General features: G+C 36.6%; 1 protein-coding gene and 1 pseudogene across 5 annotated transcripts in view; one reads left to right on the top strand and one right to left on the bottom strand.

The window, feature by feature from the left end:
* Nucleotides 1–26,071, top strand: part of FAM135A (family with sequence similarity 135 member A) — a 153,326-nt gene that overhangs the window by 40,085 nt on the left and 87,170 nt on the right. For all 5 annotated transcript variants that reach the window (XM_040261411.1, XM_040261409.1, XM_040261407.1 and 2 more), the window contains exon 4: nucleotides 36–115. In XM_040261411.1, coding sequence (XP_040117345.1) covers nucleotides 36–115 — 80 coding nt within the window. The remainder of the gene's footprint in view (nucleotides 1–35; nucleotides 116–26,071) is intronic.
* Nucleotides 1,442–1,946, bottom strand: LOC120878671 (annotated as a pseudogene).

Here is a 26,071-nt window from a genome sequence, read left to right as displayed (position 1 = left end):
TTTCGAATTGACTTCTTTTATCTCTTTTGCTTTAGTTTTTACCAGATTCGTGCATCTATGAAAATTCCACCAAGAGTTCCACACAGAGTAGAAGCTAGTTTGCTGCATGCAGCAGGTAAGCCAAGTAATATTCTCAATTTAAAAAAGTAAAAGTGAAGCAAGATTATAATGACCAATAATAACTTTTCATAATTGTTTTTATCTTTTAATTATGAACACAAGATGCCAAAGAGCATCATTCTCATACTTCATATAAGAAATATATTTGAGGCCTCAGTAAAACAGGCTTGATTATATATTCCTTGTCTCCATCTTAGGTTTCTTAGGATGAGCAAGTAAAAGAAAGTATGTGAAATTTCCTGAAAACAAACATAAGTAAGGGTGATATCAATTATATCATGTAATACGTACTTTTAACAAATGCATAGTGAATGTGAACACATAATTTGACATATGATCACAAAGCTGTTTTCTGATAAAGTTTTATAGTATGTGTTTTGAGATTATTTTTTCACCTACTTTTTTTTTACTTGATTAATAAGAAAGGGTCAGAAAGTATAAAATAGATATAACAGCTGTTTTATTTACTCATATTCTAAGGAGACACTCTATCATTAAAGGATTTGAGCCAAACCTAATGGCCCTGATGTAATCATTGGGCATTTTTTTTCAACTTTCTTGATACAGTATACTCTATTAAGCAGTTAGAAAATACAATGATTAATGAAACATACCTGAGAGTTTTCATTTCTAATATGAATTAATAGTTTTCAATGCATCACAAAACATTAAATAATACCTAATATAAAGCTAGCTCAATGAAGCTATGAGCCATTCTGTGCAGGGCCACCCAAGACAGATGGGTCATGGTGGAGAGTTTGAACAAAACATGGTCCACTGGAGAAGAGAATGGCACACTACTTTAGTATTCTTGCCTCGAGAACACCATGAACAGTATGAAAAGAAGAAAGACATAACACTGAAAGATGAGCCCCCCAGATTGGTAGGTATCCAGTATGCTACTGGAGAAGAACAGAAGAAGAGCTCCAGAAAGAATGAAGAGGCTAGGCCAGAGCGGAAATGATGCTCAGTTTCTGCTTTCAAGTTACCTAGAGTAATAGGCAAGTATGGCCTTGGAGTACAAAATGAAGCAGGGCAAACGCTAACAGAATTTTGCCAAGAGAACATACTGGTCATAGCAGACACCCTCTTCCAGCAACTTAAGAGACTACTCTATACATGGACATCATCAGATGGTCAGTAGCAAAATCAGATTGATTAATTCTTTTTTTAAAAATAATATCTGGCAGTTTATTAAAAAATGGAGCATACTGAATAACAAACTCTCACATCATTCAGGAAGAAAAAAACACTAAGTTTAAAAAGACATCACCCACTGAATTTGGACACAACACCTCTACTCAATTAAGAAAAACATTTGTACAGCCCAGGTCTTTATTTTTATACCCCTCAGGCCATGAACTCATAGGGAAGGGGCTCCAACAGTTCGGGTTCCTTTCCATTGGTCCTCACAAAGTGTGCTTCTCTGGGTGGAGCAGGCTGGTGCTTCAGCTGAACCCAAGTCCCTTTCTCTTTGGCTTCCTTCTTTTTCTGATCGTTTTCCTTCACACGTTTCAGGAAGCTATCTTGGCTCTTAGAGTGCTTAATATGCTCGATACGCACATTAATTCTCTTGGCAGGAATCTTGCCCTTGTTTGTTTACAATGGTGCCAACAGCATGCTGGGTAACATTGTAGACTCTCCCGGTTTTGCCATGGTAACATTTGTGGGTCATTCCTTTTTGAACAGTACCCATTCCCTTGATATCTACAATATCACCCTTCTTGTCGCATGTATATGGCCAAAGGGACAACTCCATGTTTTCTGAAAGGCCTGGAGATCATGTAGCAGGGACCCCTCCTCTTTCGCTTTGTGTTGCTCATTTTGGCGAATTACTGGAAGATGGCGGTTCTGGCCGAAAAGCCAGATTGATTAATTCTTTGCAGTCAGAGATGGACAAGCTTTATACAGTCAGAAAAAACAAGACCTGGAGCTGACTGTGGCTCAGATCATGAACTTGGACTGCCAAATTCAGGCCTAAATTGAAGAAAGTAGAGAAAACTACTTGCCCATTCAAGTATGACCTAAATAAAATTCCTTATGAGTATACAGTGAAAGTGATGAATAGATTCAGGTGATTAAATCTGGTAGACAGAGTGCTTGAAGAACTATGGACAGAGGTTCTTAACATTGTACCAGAATCAGTCACCAAAACCATCCCCAAGAAAAAGAAAAGAAGGCAAATGATTGTCTGAAGAGGCCTTACAAATAGCTGAGAAAAGAAGAGAAGTGAAAGGGAAAGATATATCCAACTGAGTGCAAGCTTCCAGAGAATAACAAGTGGAGATGAGAAAGCCTTCTTAAGTGAACATGATGAAATAGAGGAAAACAGTTGAATGGGAAAGACTAGAGATCTCTTGAAGAAGATCAGAGATACCAAGGGAACATTTCATGCAAAGATGGGCACAATAAAGGTCAGAAACGACAGGGACCTAACAGAAATAGAAGAGATTGAAAAGAGGTGACAAGAATACACAGAAGAGCTATACAGAAAAGATCTTAATGACCCGGATAACCACGATGGTGCAGTCAGTCACCTAGAACCAGACATCCTGGAATGTGAAGTTAAGGGGGCCTTAGGAAGCATGACTATGAACAAAGCTAGTGAAGGTGATGGAATTCCAGCTGAGCTCTTTCAAACCGTAAAAGATGATGCTGTTAAAGTGCTGCACTTAATATGCCAGCAAATTTGGAAGACTCAGCAGTAGCCACAGCACTGGGAAAAGTCAGTTTTCATTCCAATCTCAAAGAAAGGCAGTGCCAAAGAATGTTCAAACTACTGTACAATTGTGCTAATTTCACATGCTAGCAAGGTAATGCTCAGAATCCTTCAAGCTAGGCTTCAGCAGTTAGTGAACCAAGAACTTTCAGATGTACAAGCTGAATTTTAAAAAGGTAAAGGAACCTGAGATCAAATTGTCAGCATCTCTTGGCTCACACACACACACACAAAAATCACAGAAAAACATCTACTTCTGCTTCATTGACTATACTAAAGTCTTTGTGTAGATTACAACAGACTGTGGAATATTCTTAAAGAGATGGGAACATGAGACTACCTTACCTGTCTCCTGAGAAACCTGTATGAAGGTCAAGAAGGAACAGTTAAAACTGGACATGGAACAATGGACTGGTTGAGTTGGGAAAGGAGTATGTCAAGCCTGTATATTGTCACCCTGCTTATTTAACTTCTATGCAAAATACATCCTGTGAAATGCTGGGCTGGATGAATCACAAGCTGGAATCAAGATTGCCGGGAGAAATATCAACAACTTCAGATGTACAGATGATGCCACTCTAATGGCAGAAAGTGAAGAGGAACAAAAGAGCCTCTTGATGAGGGTGAAAGAGAGTGAAAAAGCTGGCTTAAAACTCAGCATTGAAAAAACTAAGATCATGGCATCCAGTCCCATCACCTCATGGCAAATAAACTGGGGAAAAGTGTAAACAATGGCAGATTTTATTTTCTTGGACTCCCAAATCACTGCAGATGGTGACTGTAGCCATGAAATTAAAAGATAATTGCTCCTGGAAGAAAAGCTATGACAAATCTAGACAGCATATTAAAAACCAGAGACATTACTTTGCCAACAAAGGTCCGTCTAGTTAAAGCTATGGTTTTTCCAGTAGTCGTGCAGGGATGTGAGAGCTGGACAGTAAAGATGGCTGAGGGCTGAAGAATTGATGCTTTCCATTGTGGTGTTGGAGAAGACTTGAGAGTCCTTTGGAAAGCAAGGAAATCAAACCAGTCAATCCTAAAGGAAATGAACCCTGAATATTCATTGGAAGGACTGATGCTGAAGCTCCAATACTTTGGCCACCTGATGTGAAGAGCCGACTCATTTGAAAAGACCCTGATGCTGAGGAAGATTGTGGACAGGAGGTGAAGGGGGGTGACAGAGGATAAGATGATTGGATGGCTTCACTAACTCAGTGGACATGACTTGGGCAAACTCCAGAAGATAATGAAGATAGGGGAGTTTGGTGTGCTGCCGTATGTGGGTTGCAAAGAGTCAGACACAATTACTGACTGAACAACATCAGCATAAAGCTATGTTGAATACAATTTAGTTCATTTTTGAAATTTAAAAATATATTCTGGCAACCTGATGTGCTGAAGATTATCCTTCTTAGCATACTGTGGATACTAAAATGCTGGTTAATGTTAAAAATTTAATGAATTTTACGTGATGAAAAGTTTATGTTTTTGAAGACTGTCAAAATGCTTATATTGCTTATGACCAAAAAGATGTATATTTCTTTTAAAAAGAAAAAATAAAATTTCTTCTTGGCCTTTTGTACATGTTTATATATTTATTGTCAATAGGTGTTTTGTAAGTCTACTTTCTAGGAAACAGAGTTTAAAACAACTAGTGTTATAAGATGGATTGATCCTCCCTTTTGGAACTTCCTTCATCTAGTAAACTAAATGTCTTGCTCTATTTTATTTCTTAAAGTTGTCTGTTGGAAAAAAAGCTAGAAAGACTTCTTTTTTTCTGGACTTTTCATTTGCTTATTTTTTCAGCTTTATCAAGGAATAATTAACAAACAATTTTGCATATTAAAAGTGTACAACATGATTTGTTTTATATATATACATATATACACTATATAATACATACAAATATGTGATTTGTTATACAGAGTCAATGTGAAAAAATTGCCATAATCAAGATAATTAGCACATCTATCACCTCACATTGTTTTTTGTGTGTGTGTTTGTGGTAAAGAAGACTTAAGCTTTATTCTTAACAAATTTTAAGTATACATTACTTTATTACTAGCTATAGTTATAATGCTATGCATGAGATCCTCAGAACTTATTTTTCTTATAACTAAAAGTTTGTACCCTTTGAACTACATCTTACAATTTCTCTCAGACCCCAGCCCCTGGCAACCACCATTTGGTTGTCTGTCTCTGAAATTCAGTTGTTTTTTTTTTAAAGTTAGCTATGCTGGATCTTAGTGGTCATGTGCAGGGTCTAGTTCTCTTAGCAGGGATTGAACTCAAGCTCTCTGCATTGGGAGTGAGGAGTCTAAACCACTGGATCATCAAGAAAAGTCCCCCAAATTGATTTTGTTTTGTTTCTACATGTAAGTGATAACATCCAGTATTTGTCTTTTCTCTGTCTGACTTATTTCGTATAGCATAATGCCCTCCATGTTCATCCATATTGCTGCAGATGACAGAATTTCCATCTTTTTATGGCTGAATAATATTCCATTGTGAATATATACACTGCATTTTCTTTATCTATTCATCCACTGACAGACACTTGAGTTATTTCCACATCTTGGCAATTGTGAATAATGCTGCAATGAAAATGCGCGTGCAAAACTTTCTTTGAGATTCTTATTTCATTTCTTTCAAATATATATCTGGGAGTGGGATTGCTGGTTCATGCAGAAATTCTGTTTTTAATTTTTTGTGGATCCTCCATACCGTTTTTTATAGTAACTGCACCAATTCACATTTCCCACCAACAGTGCACACAAGTGTTCTCTTTTCACATCCTAACATCTCTTTTCACATCATAACATTTGTTATCTCTGGATTTTTTTTTTTTAATAACCAATCTAACAAGTATGAAGAGATAGCTCTTATGCTTTTGGTTTACATTTCCCTGCAAATCAATAATTTGTGATGATTAGTGACGCTGAGCACCATTTTATGTACCTGTTGGCTATTTGTATGTCTTCCTTTTTACTGTTTTTACTTATTCATTTATTTGGTTAGCGGCGTGCAGGATCTTCAGTCTTCCTTGTGGCATGTGGGATCTTTTAGTTGCACTGTGTGAACTCTTAGTTGTGGAATGTGGGATCTAGTTCCCTGACCGGGGATCAAACTTGGCCCCCCTCCATTAGGAGCATGGAGTCTTAGCCACTGGACCACCAGGGCTTGATGGTTTCTTTGGAAAAAAATGTCTCTTCATTTCTTCTGCTCATTTTAAAATCAGATTGTTTGCTTGCTTGTTTTTGCTAGTTAGTTGCTTGGTTCTTTATAGATTTTGGATGTTATCCCCTATCAGATGTATGATTGGCAGATATTTTATTCCATTCAGTAGGTTGCTTTTTCTTTTGTTGGTGCTGTCTTCCACTGTGCAGAAGCCTTATAGTTTTATGTAATCCCACCTGTCTATTATTGCCTTTGCTTTGGTGTCAAACATAAATATTACCAAAGACCAAGGTCAAGGAGCTTTCTCCCTATGTTTTCTTCTAGAAGTTAGTGGTTTCAGGTCTTAAAATTTAAGTCTAATCCATTTTGAGTTAATTTTTCTGAGTAATATATAATAGGAGTCCAGTTTTATTCTTTTGCATGTGTATATCCAGTTTTCCCAGCGTGATTTATTGAAGAGACTTTCTTATTATGGGTTCTTGGCACCCTGTCAGTTATTAGTTGATTTCTGGCTCTCTTTTTTCCTTCTATTGATCTATGTGCCTATTTTTATACTACTACCATACTATTTTGGTTACTATAGCCATGCAGTGTAGTTTGAAATTAAGAAATGTGATGCCTCCAGCTTTGTTCTTTTGCTCTTAAGATTGCTCTGGCTATTCAGGGACTTTTGTGGTCTAATACAAATTTTAGGATAATTTTTTCTATTTCTATGAAAAATGCCATTGGAATTTTGATAGATTATATTGAATTTGTAGATCACTTCAGGTAGTATGGATATTTTAGTAATATTAATTCTTCCAATCTAAGAACATAGGTTATCTTTCCACTTATTTGTGTTTTCTTCAGTTTCTTCAGTATCTTACAGTTTTTAATGTACAGGTGTTTCATCTCCTTTGGTTAAATTTATGCCTAAGTATTTTATTGCTTTTGATGCTAGTGTGAGATTTTTCAAGTAGTTCATTGTTAATGTATAGAAATGCAGTTGATTTTTATATGTTGATTTTGTGTCCTGCAACTTTATTAAATTCATGGATTAGTTCTAACAGCTTTTTGGTGGAATCTTTAGGGTTTTCTGTGTATAAGATCATGTCTTCTGCACAGAGAGACACTTTTACTTCTTCCTTTCCTATTTGGGTACATTTAATTTCCTTTGTGTGTGTGTGTGTGGCTAGGACTTCCAGTACTGTGTCAGAAAGGAGTGATGAAAGTGGGCATCCTTGTCTTGTTCTTGAGTTGAAAGGAACACTTTCAACTTTTTACCATTGAGGATGATAGCTGTGGGCCTGTCATAAATGGCCTTTATTATATTGAGATACATTCTGTACCTAATTTATTGAGAGTTTTTGTCATGAAAGTATGTTGCATGTTGTCAAATTATTTTTCCACATCTTTTGAGATTATTATATGATTGTTATCCTTCATTTATCATCATTTTCTTAATGTGGTATATGTTTATTGATTTGCATATGTCGAACCATCCATGCTTCCCAGGGACAAATCCCACTGATTATAGTGTATGATCCTTTTAATATGCTCTTGAATTTGGTTTGTTAGATATTGGTTGGTCAAAATTTCCTTTCATTTTTAAAGTAAAAATAAAAGGCATATTTTTCATTTTCACTGAGAAAATTTTTTGTTTATTGAACAATGTATTCACCATTTTGTTCTACTACCTTCTGCCAATTTTCAGGCAACTTCATAATCCATCTTCACAAAACTTTTTATCTCTTTGAGCAAAGAACTGTTCCAAGTGCCTTTTACAGTCTTCAGGGAATTGAATTTTTTTTCTGTTAAGAGAATATCGTAAAAACCACAATTAATGAACATTAAAGTACAAGGTCTGATGATTATGGCAGATGAATCAGAACTTCCCAGCCAAGCTGTAACAGTATTTGGTTATTAAAGAAATGTGCAGCCTTGCGTTATCTTGATGGAAGATTATGTGTTTTCTCTTAACTGATTCTGGATGCTTTTCATCAAGTTTGTCTAATTAGCAGTATTTGTTGGAATCAGTCATTTGGATGAAGACCAGCCTTTGGTATGATTGGTGATGGTTCATTTTGCTTGCCCCATAATCTCTTCCTCCCAGATTATTGTACAGCATCCACTTTTCATCACCATCATAATTTGTTTTAAAAATGGAACATTTTCATTACATTTAAGTAGAGAATGTCATGCAGAAATACCGTCAAGAAGGTTTTTTCTGTTTAACTTATGTAGAACCCAAAAATCAAAGTGACTAACTAAGCTGGTGCAAATGACTTTCACTGCTTGATTTGGATATTTTGAGTATGTTGGCTGTGGTATAACATTAATTTGTTCTCAATTAGTGTCTCGATTTGATCACTATCAATTTCAACTGCTCTAACCTATGGTGGGGCATTGTCCCGCAAGAAATCTCCAGCATGAGCTTTGCAAACTATTTTTGACACATTTGATCAGTCACAGCACCTTTTCCATAAACAGCATAAATCTTTTTTGCATTTCAGTTGTATTTATACCTTTCTTGAAATAAACATAATATGGCAAACATATTGCTTTTTTCTTATCTTCAGTATTCAAATGACTATACAAAAATTCACCAATTTTGTGTTTTTTTCCTGCATTCTTTATTTTTTTTATTGAAGGATGATTGCTTTACAGAATTTGCTGTTTTCTATGAAACCTCAACATGAATTAGCCGTAGGTATACATAGCCCAACCCTTTTGAACCTCCCTCCCATCTCCCTCCCCCTCCCACCCCTCTAGGTTGATACAGAGCCCCTGTTTGAGTTTCCTGAGCCACACAGCAAATTCCCGTTGGCTATCTATTTTACATATGTTAATGTAAGTTTCTGTGTTACTCTTTCCATACATCTCACCCTCTCCTTGCCTCTCCCCATGTCCATAAGTCTATTCTCTATGTCTGTTTCTCCATTGCTGTCCTGTAAGCAAATTCTTCAGAACTGTATTTCTAGATTCTGTATGTGTGTTAGAATACAATATTTATCTTTCTCTTTCTGACTCACTTCACCTCATCAGAAGTGACTCAAATGCATTCCTTTTGATGGCTGAGTAATATTCCATTGTGCATATATACCACAACTTCTTTATCCACTCATCTGTTGATAGGCATCTAGATTGCTTCCACGTTCTAGCTACTGTAAATAGTGCTGCAATGAACAGTGGGATACATGTGTCTTCTTCAACCCTGGTTTCTTCAGGATATATGCCAAGGAGTGGGATTGCTGGGTCATATGGTGGTTTTATTCCTAGTTTTTAAAGGATTCTACATACTGTCTTCCATAGTGGCTGTATCAATTTATACTTCCACCAGCAGTGTAAGAGGGTTCCCTTCTCTCCATGCCCTCTCCAGCATTTATTATTTGTAGAATTTTTGACGATGGCCATTCTGACTGGTGTGAGGTGATATCTCATTGTAGTTTTGATTTGCATTTCTCTAACAATGAGGGATGTTGAGCATCTTTTCATGTACTTGTTAGCCATCTGTATGTCTTCTTTGGAGAAATGTCTGTTTAGGTCTTTTTCCCACTTTTTGATTGGGTTGTTTGTTTTTCTGGTTTTGAGTTGTATGAGCTGCTTGTATATTTTGGAAACGAATCCTTTGTCAGTTGTTTCATTTGCTATTATTTTCTCCCATCCTGAGGGTTGTCTTTTCACCTTGCTTATAGTTTCCTTTGCTGTGCAAAAGCTTTTAAATTTAATCAGGTCCCACTTGTTTACTTTTGTTTTTATTTTCATTACTCTAGGAGGTGGGTCATAGAGGATCTGCTTTGATTTATGTCATCGAGTGTTCCGCCTATGTTTTCCTCTAAGAGTTTAATAGTTTCTAGTCTTAAATTTAGTTTTTTAATCCATTTTGAGGTCATCATTGTGTATGGTGTTAGGAAGTGTTCTGATTTCAGTCTTTTCACATGTAGCTGTGCAGTTTTCCAAGCACCACTTATCGAAGAGGCTGTCTTTGCCCCTTTGTATATTCTTGCCTCCTTTGTCAAAAATAAGGTACCCATAGGTGCATGGGCTTATTTTTGGACTTCCTATCTTGTTCCATTGGCCTGTATTACTGTTTTTGTGCCAGTACCATACTGTCTTGATGACTGTAGCTTTTTAGTATAATCTGAAATCAGGAAGGTTGATTCCTCCAGCTCCATTCTTCTTTCTCAAGACTGCTTTGGTTATTAGGGGTCTTTTGTGTTTCCATATGAATTGTGAAATTTTTGTTCTAGTTCTGTGAAAAATGCCATTGGTAATTTGATAGGGATCACATTGAATCTGTAGATTGCATTTGGTAGTATAGTCATTTTCACAATATTGATTCTTCCTACCCAGGAACATAGAATATCTCTCCATCTGTTTATGTCATCTGAATTTCCTTCATCAGTGTCTTATAATTTTCTGTGTACAGTTCTTTTGTCTCCTTAGGTAAGCTTATTCCTAGATATTTAATTCTATTTGTTGCAATGGTGAATGGGATTGATTCTTTAATTTCTCTTTCTGATTTTTCATTGTTAGCATATAGTAATGCAAATGATTTCTTTGTATTGATTTTGTATTCCGAGACTTTGCTAAATTCGCTGGTTAGCTCTAGTAATTTTCTGATACTGTCTTTAGGGTTTTCTGTGTACAGTATCATATCATCTGCAATCAGTGAGAGCTTTACTTCTTTCCAATTTGAATTGATTTTATTTCCTTTTCATTTCTGATTGCTGTAGCTAGGAATTCCATAACTATATTGAATAATAGTGATGAAAGAGGACACCCTTGTCTTGTTCCTGATCTTAGGGGGAATTCTTTCAGTTTTTCACCATTGAGAATAATGTTTGCTGTGGGCTTATCACATATGGCCTTTACTATGTTGAGGTAGGTTCCTTCTGTGCCTATTTTTTGAAGAGTTTTAATCATAAATGGGTGCTGAATTTTGTCAAAGGCTGTTTCTGCATCTGTTGAGATTATCATATGGTTTTTATCCTTCAATTTGTTAATATGGTGTATCACATTGATTGATTCGTGTATATTGAAGAATGCTTGCTAATTTGATAATGGTGTATGAGCTTTTTGATGTGTTGCTGACTTCTGTTTGCTAAAATTTTGTTGAGGATTTTTGCATGTAAGTTCATCAGTGATATTGACCTGTAGTTTTCTTTCTATGTGTTGTCTTTGTTTGGTTTTGGTTTCAGGGTGATGGTCGCCTTGTAGAATGAGTTTGAAAGTGTTCCTTCCTCTGTGTTCTTTTTGAAAGAGTTTTAGAAAGATAGGCATTAGCTCTTCTCTAAATGTTTGATAGAATTCTCCTGTAAAGCCATCTGGTCCTGGGCTTTTACTTTTTGGGAGATTTTTGATCACAGCTTCAATTTCAGTGCTTGTATTTGGGTTGTTCATACTTCCTGGTTTAGTCTTAGAAGATTGAACTTTTCTAAGACTCTGTCCATTTCTTCCGGATTATCCATTTTATTACCATAGAGTTCATTATAGTCTTTTATAATCCTTTGTATTTCTGCATTGTCTGTTGTAACCTCTCCTTTTTCGTTTCTGATTTTGTTGATTTGATTCTTCTCTCATTTTTTCCTGATGAGTGTGACTAACGGTTTGTCAATTTTGTTCATCCTCTCAAAGAACCAGATTTTAGTTTTATTAATCTTTACTATTGTTTCTTTCATTTCTTTTTCATTTATTTCTGTTCATATCTTTATGATTTCTTTCCTTCTACTAATTTTGGATTTTTTTTGTTATTTTTCCAGTTGTTTTAGGTGTAAAGTTAGGCTATTTTAATGTTTTTCTTGTTTCTTGAGGTAAGATTTTATTGCTGTAAATTTCTCTCTTAGGACTGCTTTTGCTGCATCCCATAGGTTTTGAGTTGTCGTGTTTCCATTGTCGTTTGTTTCTAGAAATTTTTTTATTTCCCTTTCGATTTCTTCAGTAACCTTTTGGTTATTTAGAAATGTGTTGTATAATCTCCATGCATTTGTGTTTCTTACAGTTTTTTTCATGTGATTGATATCTAGTCTCAGCATTGTAGTCAGAAAAGATGCATGATACAAATTCAATTTTGTTAAATTTACTGAGGTTTGATTTGTGACCCAAGATGTGGTCTCTCCTGGAGAATGTTCCATGTGCATTTGAAAAGGTGTATTCTTCTGCATTTGGGTAGAATGTCCTGAAGCTATCAATGAGATCCATCTCATCTAATGTATCATTTAAGACTTGTGTTTAATTTTCTGTTTTGATGATCTGTCCATTGGTGTGAGTGGGCTGTTAAAATCTTCTACTATTATTCCGTTACTGTCATTTTTTCCTTTTATGTCTGTTAGTGTTTGTCTTATGTATTGAGATGCTTCTGTGTTGGGTGCATAGATATTTACAATTTTTGTGTCTTCCTCTTGGATTGATCCCTTGATCATTATGTAGTATCCTTCCTTATCTCTTCTTTATTTTAAAGTCTGTTTTGTCTGATATGAGGATTGCTACTCCAGCTTTCTTTTGCTTCCTATTTGCATGGAATATATTTTTCCATCCTCTCTCTTTCAGTCTATATGTGTCTTGAGGTCTAAAGTGGATTTCTTGTAGATAGCATATGTGTGGGTCTTGTTTTTGTATCCATTCAGCCAGCTTGTGGCTTCCCTTGTGGCTCAGGTGGTAAAGATTCTGCCTGCAATGCAGGAGACCTGGGTTCGATCCCTGGGTTGGGAAGATCCCCTGGAGAAAGGAAAGGCTTAGTATTCTGGCCTGGAGAATTCTATGGACTGTATAGTCCATGGAGTCGCAAAGAGTTGGACATGACTGAGAGACTTTCAGTTTCAGCCAGTCTGTGTCTTTGGTTGGAGCATTTAATTCATTGACATTTAAAGTCATTATTGATATATATGTTCCTGCTGCTATTTTCTTAATTGTTTGGGATTGATTTTGTAGATCTTTTTTCTTCTATTTCTTGACTATGTAAGTCCATTTAACATTTGTTGTAAAGCTGGTTTTGTGGTATTGAATTCTCTTATCTTTTCTTGTCTGAAAAGCCTTTGATTTCTCCATCAATTTTGAACAAGATCCTTGCCAGGTATAGTCATCTTGGTTGTAGATTTTTCTCTTTCAGTACTTTAAATATATCCTGCCATTCCCTTCTGGCTTTCAGAGTTTCTGCTGAAAGATCAGCTGTTAAACGTATGGGGTTTCCCTTGTATGTTATTTGTTGCTTCTCCCTTGCTGCTTTTAATATTCTTTCTTTGTGTTTAGTCTTTGTTCATTTGATTAGTAGTATGTGTCTTGGAAGTTTCTCCTTGGGTTTATCCTGTATGGGACTCTTTGTGCCTCTTGGACTTGATTGACTATTACCTTTTCCATGTTGGGGAAGTTTTCATCTATAATCTCTTCAAAAATTTTGTCATACCTTTTCTTTTTCTCTTTTTCTGGGACCCCTGTAATTCGAATGTTGATGCGGTTGATATTGTCCCAGAGGTCTCTGAGACTATCCTCAGCTCTTGTCATTCTTTTCACTTTATTCGGCTCTTCAGAAGTTATTTCCACCATTTTATCTTCCAGCTCACTGATTCGTTTTTCTGCTTCAGATATTTTGATATTGATTCCTTCTAGAGTATTTTTAATTTCAGTATTTGTGTTGTTTGTCCCTGCATGTTTATTCTTTAATTCTTCTAGGTCTTTGTTAATTGATTTTTGCATTTTCTCCATTTTGCCTTCAAGGTTTTTGATTATTTTTACTATCATTATTCTGAGTTCTTTTTCAGGTAGTTTGCCTATTTCCTCTTCATTTATTTGGATTTCTGTGTTTCTAGTTTGTTCCTTCATTTGTGTAGTATTTCTCTGCCTTTCATTTATTTTTTTTAACTTACTGTGTTTGAGGTCTTCTTTTCCCAGGCTTTAATGTTGAATTCTTTCTTCCTTTTGGTTTCTGCCCTCTAAGGTTGGTCCAGTGGTTTGTGTAAGCTTCTTATAGGGTGAGATTTGTGCTGAGGTTTTGTTTGTTTGTTTTCCTCTGATGGGCAAGGCTGAGTGATTTGGTAATCCTGTCTGCTGATGCTTGGGATTGTGTTTTTGTTTTGTTTGTTGCTTAGATAAGACACCCTGCAGGAGGTGCTATTGGTGGTTGGGTGATGCCAGGTCTTATATTCTAGTGGTTTCCTTTGCATGAGTTCTCGCTATTTGATACTCCCTATGTTTAGTTCTCTGGTGGTCTAGGGTCTTAGAGTCAGTGTTTCCACTCCAAAGGCTCAGGGCTTGATCTTTGAAGCTTCAGATGTGGTACTCTGGTCATTTCCTGTAGCACTGAATGACGTATTCTCTTCAGTCTTTATGAAATTCATGATGAGTCGCAAGAGAATATAACTCTCTTCCACTTGGATTTCTGACCAAATAAAGTAACAGGGACCTGACTTACCTTTCAGTTAAACATATATTTATGTGTTGTACTTAGTCACTCAGTCCTGTCTAACTCTGCGATCCTATGGACTACAGCCCTCTAGGCTCCTCTGTCCTTGGGAATTCTCCAGGCAAGAATACTAGAATGGGTTGCCAAAACACCTATGTATATCTATTCTTTTTCAGATTCTTTTTCTGTAATTTTCTTTTCCAAAGTGTGTTTGTCTGGCTTCTGCATCAGGGTGGTACTAGCTTGTAAATTAGTTTGAAAGTGTTTCTTGCTAGTCAGTTTTTGAAAGAGCTTGAGAAGGATTGGTATTAATTCTTTATATGTTTGGTAGATTTCACCTATGAAGCCTTCTGATCCTGGACTGTTATTTTGTTGGGAGATTTATTGGTGATTCAGTTACCTTACTCATTACTGGTCTGTGCAGATTTTCTGTTTTTTTCATCACTCAGTCTTGGAAAGGTACATCTCTAGGAATTTATCCATTTCTTCTAAGTTATCTAATTGATTGGGGTCATTGTTCATCATAGTCTTTTATTCCTTGTGTTTCTGTGGTATTTGTTGTGATATCTCCTGTTTCACTTATAACTTTATTTGAACCATCTCTTTTTTAAAGGATTTTGTCAATTTTGTTTATTTTTCAAAAAACCTTCATCTTTTCTGTTGTCTTTCTTACCTCTATTTCATTTACTTCTACTCTGATCTTGGTTATTCCCTTCCTTCTGCTAACTTTGGGCTTCGTTGTTCTTTTCCTAGTTTCTTGAGGTTATGTTGTTTGAGACCTTTCCAGATCATTGGTATGACAGAAATATTACATGTAATTAATATTTCTTGCAGAGTAATGTTATCCTGACATTGTGAAAATTTGTGTTTCAGAAATACCTAAATGATGAGCCTTCTTTCTAAGTGCCTTTTGCCAGGGACTGTTATTTTGATTTTTATTAGTTATAAGTCCAGATTTAGTCGTTGTTACCAGTTCAGTTTCAAGTTTCTGATACAGTCAACTGTATATTATTGGCTGTGAAATGTCAATGGCCTGATAGCGTGCTAGTTTTCAAAATAAAGTATCTTAAAAATAAATTGTTTATAGCAGATACCAGTTTTTAAAAGAGATGCCAGGATTTGGAAAACAGTAGACATCCATGATATGTAATTTTAACCTATAGAGAAAACATTATTTATGTATGTATAAATAAAACATTATACCAGAAAATTTTTAAGAGGTTGCATGAAAAAGTGAAAGTGGTAGTCACTCAGTCATGTCTGACTCTTGCAACCCCATGGACTGTAGCCTTCCGGGCTCCTCTGTTGTATACTTTTAATTAAATTATAGCAGCCAAAATGGCAAACACAAGAACTAGATTTTTGACAGCAGGAAAAAAAAAATGTAAACATTTTTTCACACTTTTTTGTCACTTTTTAAAAAAATAGCCAACTTTTGTCTCTCATTCCTGAAATGTTGAACCTAATATTACACAAGATCTTTTTTATTCCAAATGTTTTATCAGTGTATTTTCTTTAACTCTAGTTTGGAATGTCATATTTTTGTTCTTTATGGTACAGAAAGATGTCAACATTTACCAATAAGGTCGCCCTGAAGGCATTGTGAGATATGCTGCTTTTCCTGCCTGGTACCAGAAATGGTTACCTTTCATGTGTGTGTCATGTTCTACAGCTCCTGAACCCTCCTCTGAAACCTGCATGGTGATATAAATCTGTCATTCCAGTTGTATTTCCTGCCATACTACCTCAGAATAGCTTATTATGTGGAATGTTTAAGTTAATATGAAAATTATAGAGAATAATGGTTGATGCAGTGTGGTGACTTATTAGAGGCTTACAGGTATAGTAGATGCAGTATTATGTTCTCATGTTCAGGTGAGTTTCCTCACCAGCAATCTGACAAGCAAAATGCATAGCAGGCTGCCAGTTTATTCCAGTCTAAGAGGTTCTTTTCTTTCTTTCTATCCTTCTTCCTCCAAGATTTGTTCCATTTTAAAATGATTTTTAAGAGTCCTTGAAATGTATGTACCTTTTATTTTTGTAACTTTTTAATTTTAGTAAATTTATTAGGGACATGTATCCTTTCAAAAATTTTCCACCTTCAGAAATTACTCCTGTGTATTTGACTTTCTTTTAATAAATATAACCACTCACTTCTAGACTCATCCTTGAAAACAACATAAATATCTTTATGTTAAGTCTCTTTTCACTTCTGTTCCTTAATAGTTGACTTTTTCTTCCAAGGGCTTGAATTTTCTCTGTACTTTTTATTAACATGTCCTATTTTTCTTCTAATTTAGATTTGTGCTTTTATCTCAAGACTGTTTCTTTCCAGGTTTTTATTTTACCATATCTGACACCTTGTGTATATTTCTGGAAAACTTTTGGAAAGAAGAGAAAAAATGATTTTGTCTGTGAGTTGCAGTAGGGCAGGTTAGATGGGTTGGGAATTTTATTGCAACATATTTAAATTATTTCCAGCATGAGATTGTGCTGACAGGGAGAGGTTTGGGTCAGCACATAGCTGTCATCTGTAGTAACATCAGTCATGAAAGACAATGCATATTTATGGGCTGTTGGGAATGGAATAATAACAGTGCATTCAGAGATTTCTACAACAGAGAGGACATTGCTGATTCATGGAAGCTGGCCCCAGCTTGAAAGGTTAGAAGACTGTGTACAATTTTGATAAAAAGTTGAGTAACAACTAGCCATTTCTAATAGTGATAGTATTTTTTATAAAGAAATATATACTGTTTTATTTGCTTTTTGATATTCATCCCTTTTCTCTGAAAAACAAAATTTTTTGTAAATAATATATGCAAATAGTTAAAGATCCGTTAATCCAGAAAGATTAGTAGTGAAAAGCATAACTCCTTCTCTAGATGCATCCACTTTTAACTGTTTCTCTAGTCCTAATGGTTTCCTCTCTATGGACATTCCACATCCAGTGATGATAAATGACAATTTAACTCACACAACTTCCTCTCCTTCTGCTTTTTAAAAGAGATACCATTATTCCACATCTCTCATTGATCATCACTGGAACGTCATATGATACATTTAAAGCTAAATATGACACACCCCTCATTTTGAAAAGTAAAGATATACATAATCTTACCTCTTTTTTCAAAATTTCTTTTTCTCTCAATTTCTCAACCTGTTAGATATATCCTTTGTTTTACATTATCAAGATTGCTAACATTCATATTCAGATTTGGAGCTGTAGTCAAATCTTATATATTTTGTTTATGGGTTTTTTCCAGATTTTGAAAACATGTAAACAACATTTGCATTTTTGTGGTAGCACAAGAGGGAAAGAGTTTATAAAAATTGAAATGAGTTTCCAACATAAGAAGAGTCTTAGTTTCTGGCAAGACAAGACAAATCTAATTGCTGTTTTGGTATTGATCAGGTCACCTGTGACATCGAGATAGCTATATAGGTCTGTTTTGGAGTCAGAGATGCAGCTTTGTTGTGGTTAAGAAAGTAGTTATGTGGAATCAGGATACCAGCTTCCTTTTATGTTACCTTGGAAAACTCACCCTCTGTGAGTTTTGGTTTCTCATCTGCAAAATGTTAACCTGCTTTACAATAAGTGAAAGTTCATAGCAAACTGTGAAGGACCATATACATGTCGGGTATTATTAATGGACTTCTATTAATACAAGAAAGTAAGAAGCTGTCTAGAATGCTGTTTGTGAAGTATATAATATTGCAAAGAGCTGAAACTTACATTAAAATTAATTTGATGTTTTCCTATGATTTTTATATTTTCTATTATGCAGTATAGCATATCTCATGTTAATAAGTAAATCTAATTTTTTAAAATTGATAAACCATTTCTTGGATAAGAAGTATGAACCAGAATGACCAAAGTCAGGAAGGGAAAACTCAAGGGAGGAAGAGACCTTGGAAAAGACCTTAGACTCTGTGACTTACAAAAGGAGATCTGGGTCCTTGGGCTTCCATTTCTATTCATATAAAACCAGCTTAATGTGCAGAGAGTATTTGAATTTAGACATAACTAGTTTCAAGTCTTACTCTGCCATTTACTAGCTGTATAGTTTTAAGCAAATTACTCAGTTTCTCTGAGCCTTTCCTAATTAGTGAAATGGAAATAATCCCTGTCTTATAGTTTGTTTTTGAAAATTAAATGAGAAAGTTCAGTAGAGAGGCCCAGTGTGGTGCTCTGTGAATATTGGATGCCTTTGTCCTGCCTCTCTTTCTATTTTAATTGCCCTAGATGTTAAAAAACTGGAAGAGGTAAACTCTAGGATCTCAGCACGTGTTGATGTTGGGAGAGACAGTCCCTGAATGAAGAGGAAGCTGACTGGGGCCATTTTCCTGCCTTTCCCTATGCCGTGTGTAAGGGCCAGTCTTGCTTGTGCACTGGGGAGCTGATTGACATGGTTTTGCCCTCTTTAGAACCGTCTTTGGGTCTTTCCTTCCCCAGTGAGACCACTTTTCCCTTCTAGCATGGGTGTTTTGTGGTAAGCATTAAGAGTTAACTGCACATACGTGTTTGAACTAGTTTTTCAGTGCATCATAGAGACCAGGCATAGCCTGTGGAGCAAACAGCAGTGGCATTTACTTCCTGAACAAATTATTTATGTTATCAGAGCCATGGTATCTATAACATGGAAATTAATCCCTGCCCTTTAAGATTGTCTGAAGGATTAACAACAGTATATGTAAAACACAGTGCCTGACACATACTAAGTGCTCTGTCAATGATAGCTAGTAGCTGTAGTGAGAAGGAATAAAAAATAAGAAGTAACTAAAAATAAGTTATTTTTCTTTTTATTGAATAAATTTAACATTTTTATTGAATAAATGTAACGTGCAAGTTTAACATTATGTACAAGTTACTTTGATACATTTATATATTGTGATTGCCATTGTAATAACATCTGTCACATTACATAATTATAGTACAGTATTGTCTTTATTCATTATATTGTATAGTAGATCTGTATGACTTATTTACTACTCATTTTTACCCTCAACTTATTTCACTTAGCATAATGGGCTCAAGGGCCATCCATGTTGTTGCAAGTGACAGGATAGCCTCCTTTCTTGTGGCTTAGTAACATTGCACTGTGTATATGTCCACCACGTCGTCTTTATCCTTTCATCTGTTAATAGGCACTGTGATTGTTTCCATGTCTTGAGTATTGTGAGTGATGCTGCAATAAATACAGGAGTGCATAGATCTCTTCAAAATCCCACATATTGTAAAGTAATTAGCCTCCAATTAAATAAATAAATTTATATTTTAAAAAATCCCACAACCATTGCCTTTGGATATATGCCCAGAAGTGAATCATATGGTAGACCTATTTTTAAAATTTTTTTCCTGTATTTCTCTAAATCAGATTTTTTTCAATTTTTAATTTTTGGGGGAACTTCCATATTGTTTTCCACCATGGTCAGACCAGTTTACATTCCCACTAACATCTTGTGAGAGTTCCCTTTTCCCCACACCCTCTCTAGCATTTATTGCTTGTAGATTTTTTGATGATGATCATTCTAACAGGTGTGAGGTTCACTGTGGGTTTGATTTGCATTTCTCTGATCATTAACCATGTTGAGCATCTTTTTATGTGACTGTTGGCCATTTTGACATTCTTTTTGGGAAAAAATCAATTTAGTTCTTCTGTATGACTGCTATTTTTGAGGAGGAAGAAAGGGAAATTGTACAAAATTCAAACAGTAACATGCAGGAGTCTTATTAGCAAAAAAGAATATTCTCCAATTTGATAGCAGCTTCACAACTAGATAAACATTTGTACTAAAGAGAAACCAACCTGGTTTAACAAAAGGAAATTTTCAGCTATTTGTATTTGACCAGTGTTTTTCTAAGGCCATCTCTTCTGGATAAGATTCTTTGTGTGTATATATATTGCATTCTTCTTCCTACCTACTACCACCCAGTGCTTTTATAGTGGTTAAAAAAATTATTGTCAAGAAACAAGGAAGTCTGGAGGTGAGGGCTAGTTATCAGAGTAAGGAAGGGTTGGCTCAGTGCTTTGCCTTGGGAGCAGCTAACTGACCACTTGTAATAAAGCATCAGCATTTTGGAATGCTGCTACAAGAACCATCTCTCTCTCCCCTGTTAGCTGTCTCCTTAAGCTCTGCCAGCCCACCAACCTTTTAGGGCCTTCCTTTGAGAGTCACTGAAATGTGACAGTTTTGCTGAATTGTGAAGGTTTTCATGACTTGACCCCATCCTACATGTCTGACTTTTATTTCCTACCATTGTCCCTGTGGATTCTCTGGAACAAATTTGCTGGGTTTTCACCTCCCTTGTATTCTGTGCACCTTCGTCCTCCTCATCGTCTCCTTTATTAACCCGCAAATGACTCCCATAAGCAGTGACGATAGGCCCTGTTGTCATAGCACTTTCTATAGATCTCTTTCAGCTCTTAGTATCTTGTAAATTTTTCCAGTTCATAAATAGAATTCTAATACAAACAAACAGTAAGAATCATTCAATAAAAATGCTTTTAAAAATGAAGGAAGTTTAAAGAAATATATAGGTGAAGGCAATTCATACTATGTCATTAATCCATTACTGTTGCTGCTAAGTCGCTTTAGTCGTCTTTGACTCTGTGCAACCCCATAGACGGCAGCCCACTAGGCTCCTCTGTCCCTGGGATTCTTCAGGCAAGAATACTGGAGTGGGTTGCCATTTCCTTTTCCAGTGCATGAAAGTGAAAAGTGAAAGTGAAGTCACTTGGTCCTGCCCGACTTAGCGATCTCATGGACTGCAGCCTACCAGGCTCCTCTGTCCATGGGATTTTCCAGGCAAAAGTACTGGAGTGGGTTGCCATTGCCTTCTCCAATACTGTTCAGTTCAGTTCAGTTCAGTTCAGTCGCTCAGTCGTGTCCAACTCTTTGCAACCCCATGAATTGCAGCACGCCAGGACTCCCTGGCCATCACCAACTCCCGGAGTTCACTCACACTCATGTCCATTGAGTCAGTAATGCCATCCAGCCATCTCATCCTCTGTCGTCCCCTTCTCCTCCTGCCCCCAATCCCTCTCAGCATCAGTCTTTTCCAAAGAGTCAACTGTTCACATGAGGTGGACAAAGTACTGGAGTTTCAGCTTCAGCATCATTCCTTCCAAATAAATCCCAGGGCTGATCTCCTTCAGAATGGACTGGTTGGATCTCCTTGAAGTCCAAGGGACTCTCAAGAGTCTTCTCCAACACCACAGTTCAAAAGCATCAATTCTTCAGTGCTCAGCCTTCTTCACAGTCCAACTCTCACATCCATACATGACCACTGGAAAAACCATAGCCTTGATTAGATGGACCTTTGTTGGCAAAATAATGTCTCTGCTTTTGAATATGCTATCCAGGTTGGTCATAACTTTCCTTCCAAGGAGTAAGCGTCTTTTAATTTCATGGCTGCAGTCACCCAAAGAATAAAGTCTGACACTGTTTCCACTGTTTCCCCATCTATTTGCCATGAAGTGATGGGACCAGATGCCATGATCTTCGTTTTCTGAATGATGAGCTTTAAGCCAACTTTTTCACTCTCCACTTTCACTTTCATCAAGGGGCTTTTTAGTTCCTCTTCACTTTCTGCCATAAGGGTGGTGTCATCTATATATCTGAGGTTATTGATATTTCTCCCGGTAATCTTGATTCCAGCTTACCAGTAATCAAATAATTGTACCAATACAATATTGTAAAGTAAAAAAATAAATTTTAAAAATTAAAAAAAAGAAACAACTGTGAAAGGAAAACACCATAAAGTTAAATCTTGCAATAGACTCTGCATAGATTGTGAAACTTGAATCCATTTGGCACACAAGCCTCCACATTCTTTCTTTGGATTCAGCAGCTTCCTCTGTCACTGCTATTTGCTGTCTTTTTACCTGGTTGAAGAGACAGTGCTAATTACAACACCATTTGCTTTGGTCTCCGGAAATAGTGAGTCAGGAGATTATCACATTGTACTGCAATTATTTGCTTGAATATTTCTATCCAAATTAGATTGGGAACTCTGAAAACAAGAGCAGTATTCTTATTTGTGTTCATATCTCTTAGTTCCTGATATTTTAGACGCAAATTATGGTTGAATGAATGTTCGCTTGTTCATAGAATAAATAAGGGATACAGATGCTCACTATTTAACGAAAGGAAATGGAAATACACAAGGATGGTGATAAGAATAAAATCTGAATTGTCATGATTTAATGGAAATAAAGTCTTTCAATGTGTAGGATTGATGTTTGGGGTTAGATGGCTGATAGGCAAAGTGAAAATAGAATCATTTCAACAAGGAAACAGGACACTAAGATGTTCGATGAAAGTTCATTTATTCAATAAATACTTGCTGAATACCTATTATGTGTAAGACATGGTTCTCACTCACAAATTAGAGCAATGAAAAATGTTTATGTGGTTCCTAATCTCATGGAGAGAGGCTATTATCAAATAAGTATTGAAAAATAGGGAAAGTTTCTGATTCAAGACAATGAACTTGAGTACAGTGTATATCTGAGTATTCTTGTTTCCAAGACTTCTTGGTAATAGCAATAGAGAAGTATAAGAAGGAATAACAAAAATATTAAAGTGAGTTTTGAAGGACAGGAAGCAGAGTGGGAGATGAATGACCTTTTCAGGACACTTTTCCCCCAAAGAGTGTAGACAGGAATAGCAGACAAAGGAAAGTGAGATGGGGGCCTGAAAACAGGGATAAATTAAAGGTCTGTAATCGGGTCAGCCAGGCACCCCAGGCCCAGAGCACAATGTCAAGAAATTAATGTTAACCTTGGGGAGCCTGACAGGCTACAGTCCATGGGGTCACAAAGCGTGGGACATGATTGCTTTACATTAGGACAGAAATTGCAAAGCTTTTGTCTAAATAAATTGCCATAGATTACTTTATTTTCTTGTGCTCCAAAATTACTGCAGATGGTGACTACAGCCATGAAATTTAAAATGCTTGCTCCTTGGAAGAAAAGCCATGACAAACCTAGACAGCATATTTAAAAGCAGAGGCATTAATTACTTTGCCAACAAATGTCCGTCTAGTCAAAGCTATGGTTTTTCCAGTAGTCATGTATGAATGTGAGAGTTGGACTATAAAGAAGGTTGAGTGCTGAAAAATTGAAACTTTTGAAGTGTGGTGTTTGAAAAGACTCTTGAAAGTCCCTTGGATTTCATGGAAACCAAACCAGTCCATTCTAAAGGAAATCAGTCCTTAATATTCATTAGAAGGACTGATGCTGAAGCTGAAACTCCAATACTTCAGCCACCTGATGTGAAGAGCCTACTCATTAGAAAATGCCCTGATGCTGGGAAAGACTGAAGGCAGGAGGAGAAGGGGACGACAGAGGATGAGATGGTTGGATGGCATCACCAACTCAATGGACATGAGTTTGAGCAGGCTCTGGGAGATGGTGATGGACAGGAAGGCCTGGTGTGCTGCAGTCCATGGGGTCACAAAGAGTGGGACATGACTGAGTGACTGAACAACAATGTAGGTTACTAACACTCCAGAATAAATCACACCTTTTTTTTTTTAAGTGCATAACATGAAATCTCCTCTAGTAGCAATCTTTTCAGTGTTCAGTAAGTGTTTCTAATTGTATACACATTGTTGCATGACTGAAACTGTAAGTTGAGCATGGTGAAACATAAACTCCTCATCTCCCCCAGATCCCAGGCCCTTTCATCCACTGGGCTTTCTGCTTTCGTTGAGTGACTGTTTGAGAGCCCTTGTGTAAGTAGAATCGTGGCAGTATTTGTCTGACCTGTTGCATGTGCTTAGCATAAGTCCTCATCGTTCATCCGTGTGGTAGCATATGACAGGATTTCCTTTATTTTTTAAGGCTGAAAATATTCTGTCTTATATCTTGCTTTCTTTATCCATTCATCTTTTGATGGTCATTTCGGTTGTTTCCACCTTTTGAGTACTGTGAACAATGCTTCAGTGAACATAAGAATGCAGATATTTATGTCTTCAAATCTTTTGTATAAATACCCAGAAGTAGGATTGCTAGACCATATGGTGGTTCTATTTTTAATTTTTTGAGGAACCTCTATACTGCTTCCACAATAGCTACACCATTTTACATTCCCACCAACAATGCACACAAGTTCCCATTTCTCCACAAGTGCTGACTGTGGACCTTGCCTTCATGAAATTTCTGCTCCTTCCTCTTGAAATTTTCTTCTTTTCCATCTTGATTTGACAAACTTTTTAATAATATTTTAACTCAAATGCTATATTGCCACCAAAGCCTTTCCTGACTCCACTGACCAAGTTCATCCTCATCTTATGAGATGTCATGGCTCTCTCCTCTGTAAAATTTAGTGGAAATGCAATTTACAGAATTAGGTGAGAGCGGAGAGAGTGGTTTTTTGGTTTGATCTACTTAGCTTAGAACAATGCATGATATAGAGTACCTTTACAATAAGCATTTAAAATTTTATTGTGAAATGTTCAGACATTTTTGAAGCTAATATAAAACATTATTTTATTAAGTGATAAAAAAACACCCAGGTACCTAACCCTTCATTTAAGAAATGGAATATTACTAGTACCATAAAGGCATCCTGAACACTTCTCCTGACTTCTGTGTTAATCATTCTTTTTTTTATGTTTATACTTTCATGACCTACGAGTGTCTGCCATGGATGGGTCTGGTTGAGTTTGGAAGAACTGAGTAATAGCACAAGCCTGGTGTAAGGGATGCTGTAGTCACACTGCTATTTAAAAGAAGCATCCATGAGAAAGCCAAGTAGTCCCTGGTTGTGGTGTGCTTCTGCATACTGAGGGGCCTCAGGATACCTCTAGGGGGTTAATAGGCAAGGTCAGGAGTGAGTTGTATGAAACACAGAGCTCACACATCCAGGGCTCCCGCCAAGGTTATGATGTGATGGAGCACTGGATGTACAGTGTATGAGACAGGCTGGTATGCATCTCCACTTACCGCTCAGTTTTCCTTCCTGCAACTCTTAGGAGTAAGGCAAAGCAGAAAGCCACTGTGAGGTACAAAGACTGCCCTTGTATGATCTAGCCTCTCATAGGGCAGAAATGTCCTGAGTATATCCACAAACACAGCTAGTGCTGAAAGGAATCTGGCCAAGCTTTTAATTTGTCCTTAGGTTATTAAAAAAAAAAAGCGCCATGGCAGCAGAAGTCTTTTAGATGGTAGACCTCAACATAGCTGTCTGTTCTGAGCACACTGATCCTATCTTGATGCATCACCTCTGTCTAAGACAGAGGACGTCTTTGAAAGCGTCCTCAGCCTCTTCCTGCCATTCCCTCGGCCTCCCTTGTGCGTTGGTCTTCTTCCTTCCACCTGTTTTTTTCTCTTGTTTTTCTGTCTCATTTTGGTGGAGCCTGTTCTCCAACATCTTGTTGGGAAAAGTGGCATACTTTTCTTTCAGACATAAAGACTGAAACCATTAATCTATAAAATGTCTTTATTCTACTTGTACATGTGTTTAGCTGAGCATGGAATTCTAGGTTGGAAAGGAATTCTCTTTCCTTCAGAATTTTGGGAATGTTGGCCCCTTGTCTTTTGGGGTTGCAGCTTAGCTGTTGAGCACCCCAAAGCTCTAGTTGCTGGTCAAGGGATATGATCCTTCCCCTGTCAAGAATCCTGTGGGACCCTCTCTCTGTTTTTGTGTCCCTAGTGCACGTGATGGTG

Source organism: Oryx dammah, unplaced genomic scaffold (assembly GCF_014754425.2).
Source record: "Oryx dammah isolate SB20612 unplaced genomic scaffold, SCBI_Odam_1.1 HiC_scaffold_19, whole genome shotgun sequence".
Classification (NCBI taxonomy): domain Eukaryota; kingdom Metazoa; phylum Chordata; class Mammalia; order Artiodactyla; family Bovidae; genus Oryx; species Oryx dammah.
Note: the sequence above shows the minus strand (reverse complement) of the source record. Positions and strands in the feature narration are given on the sequence as shown.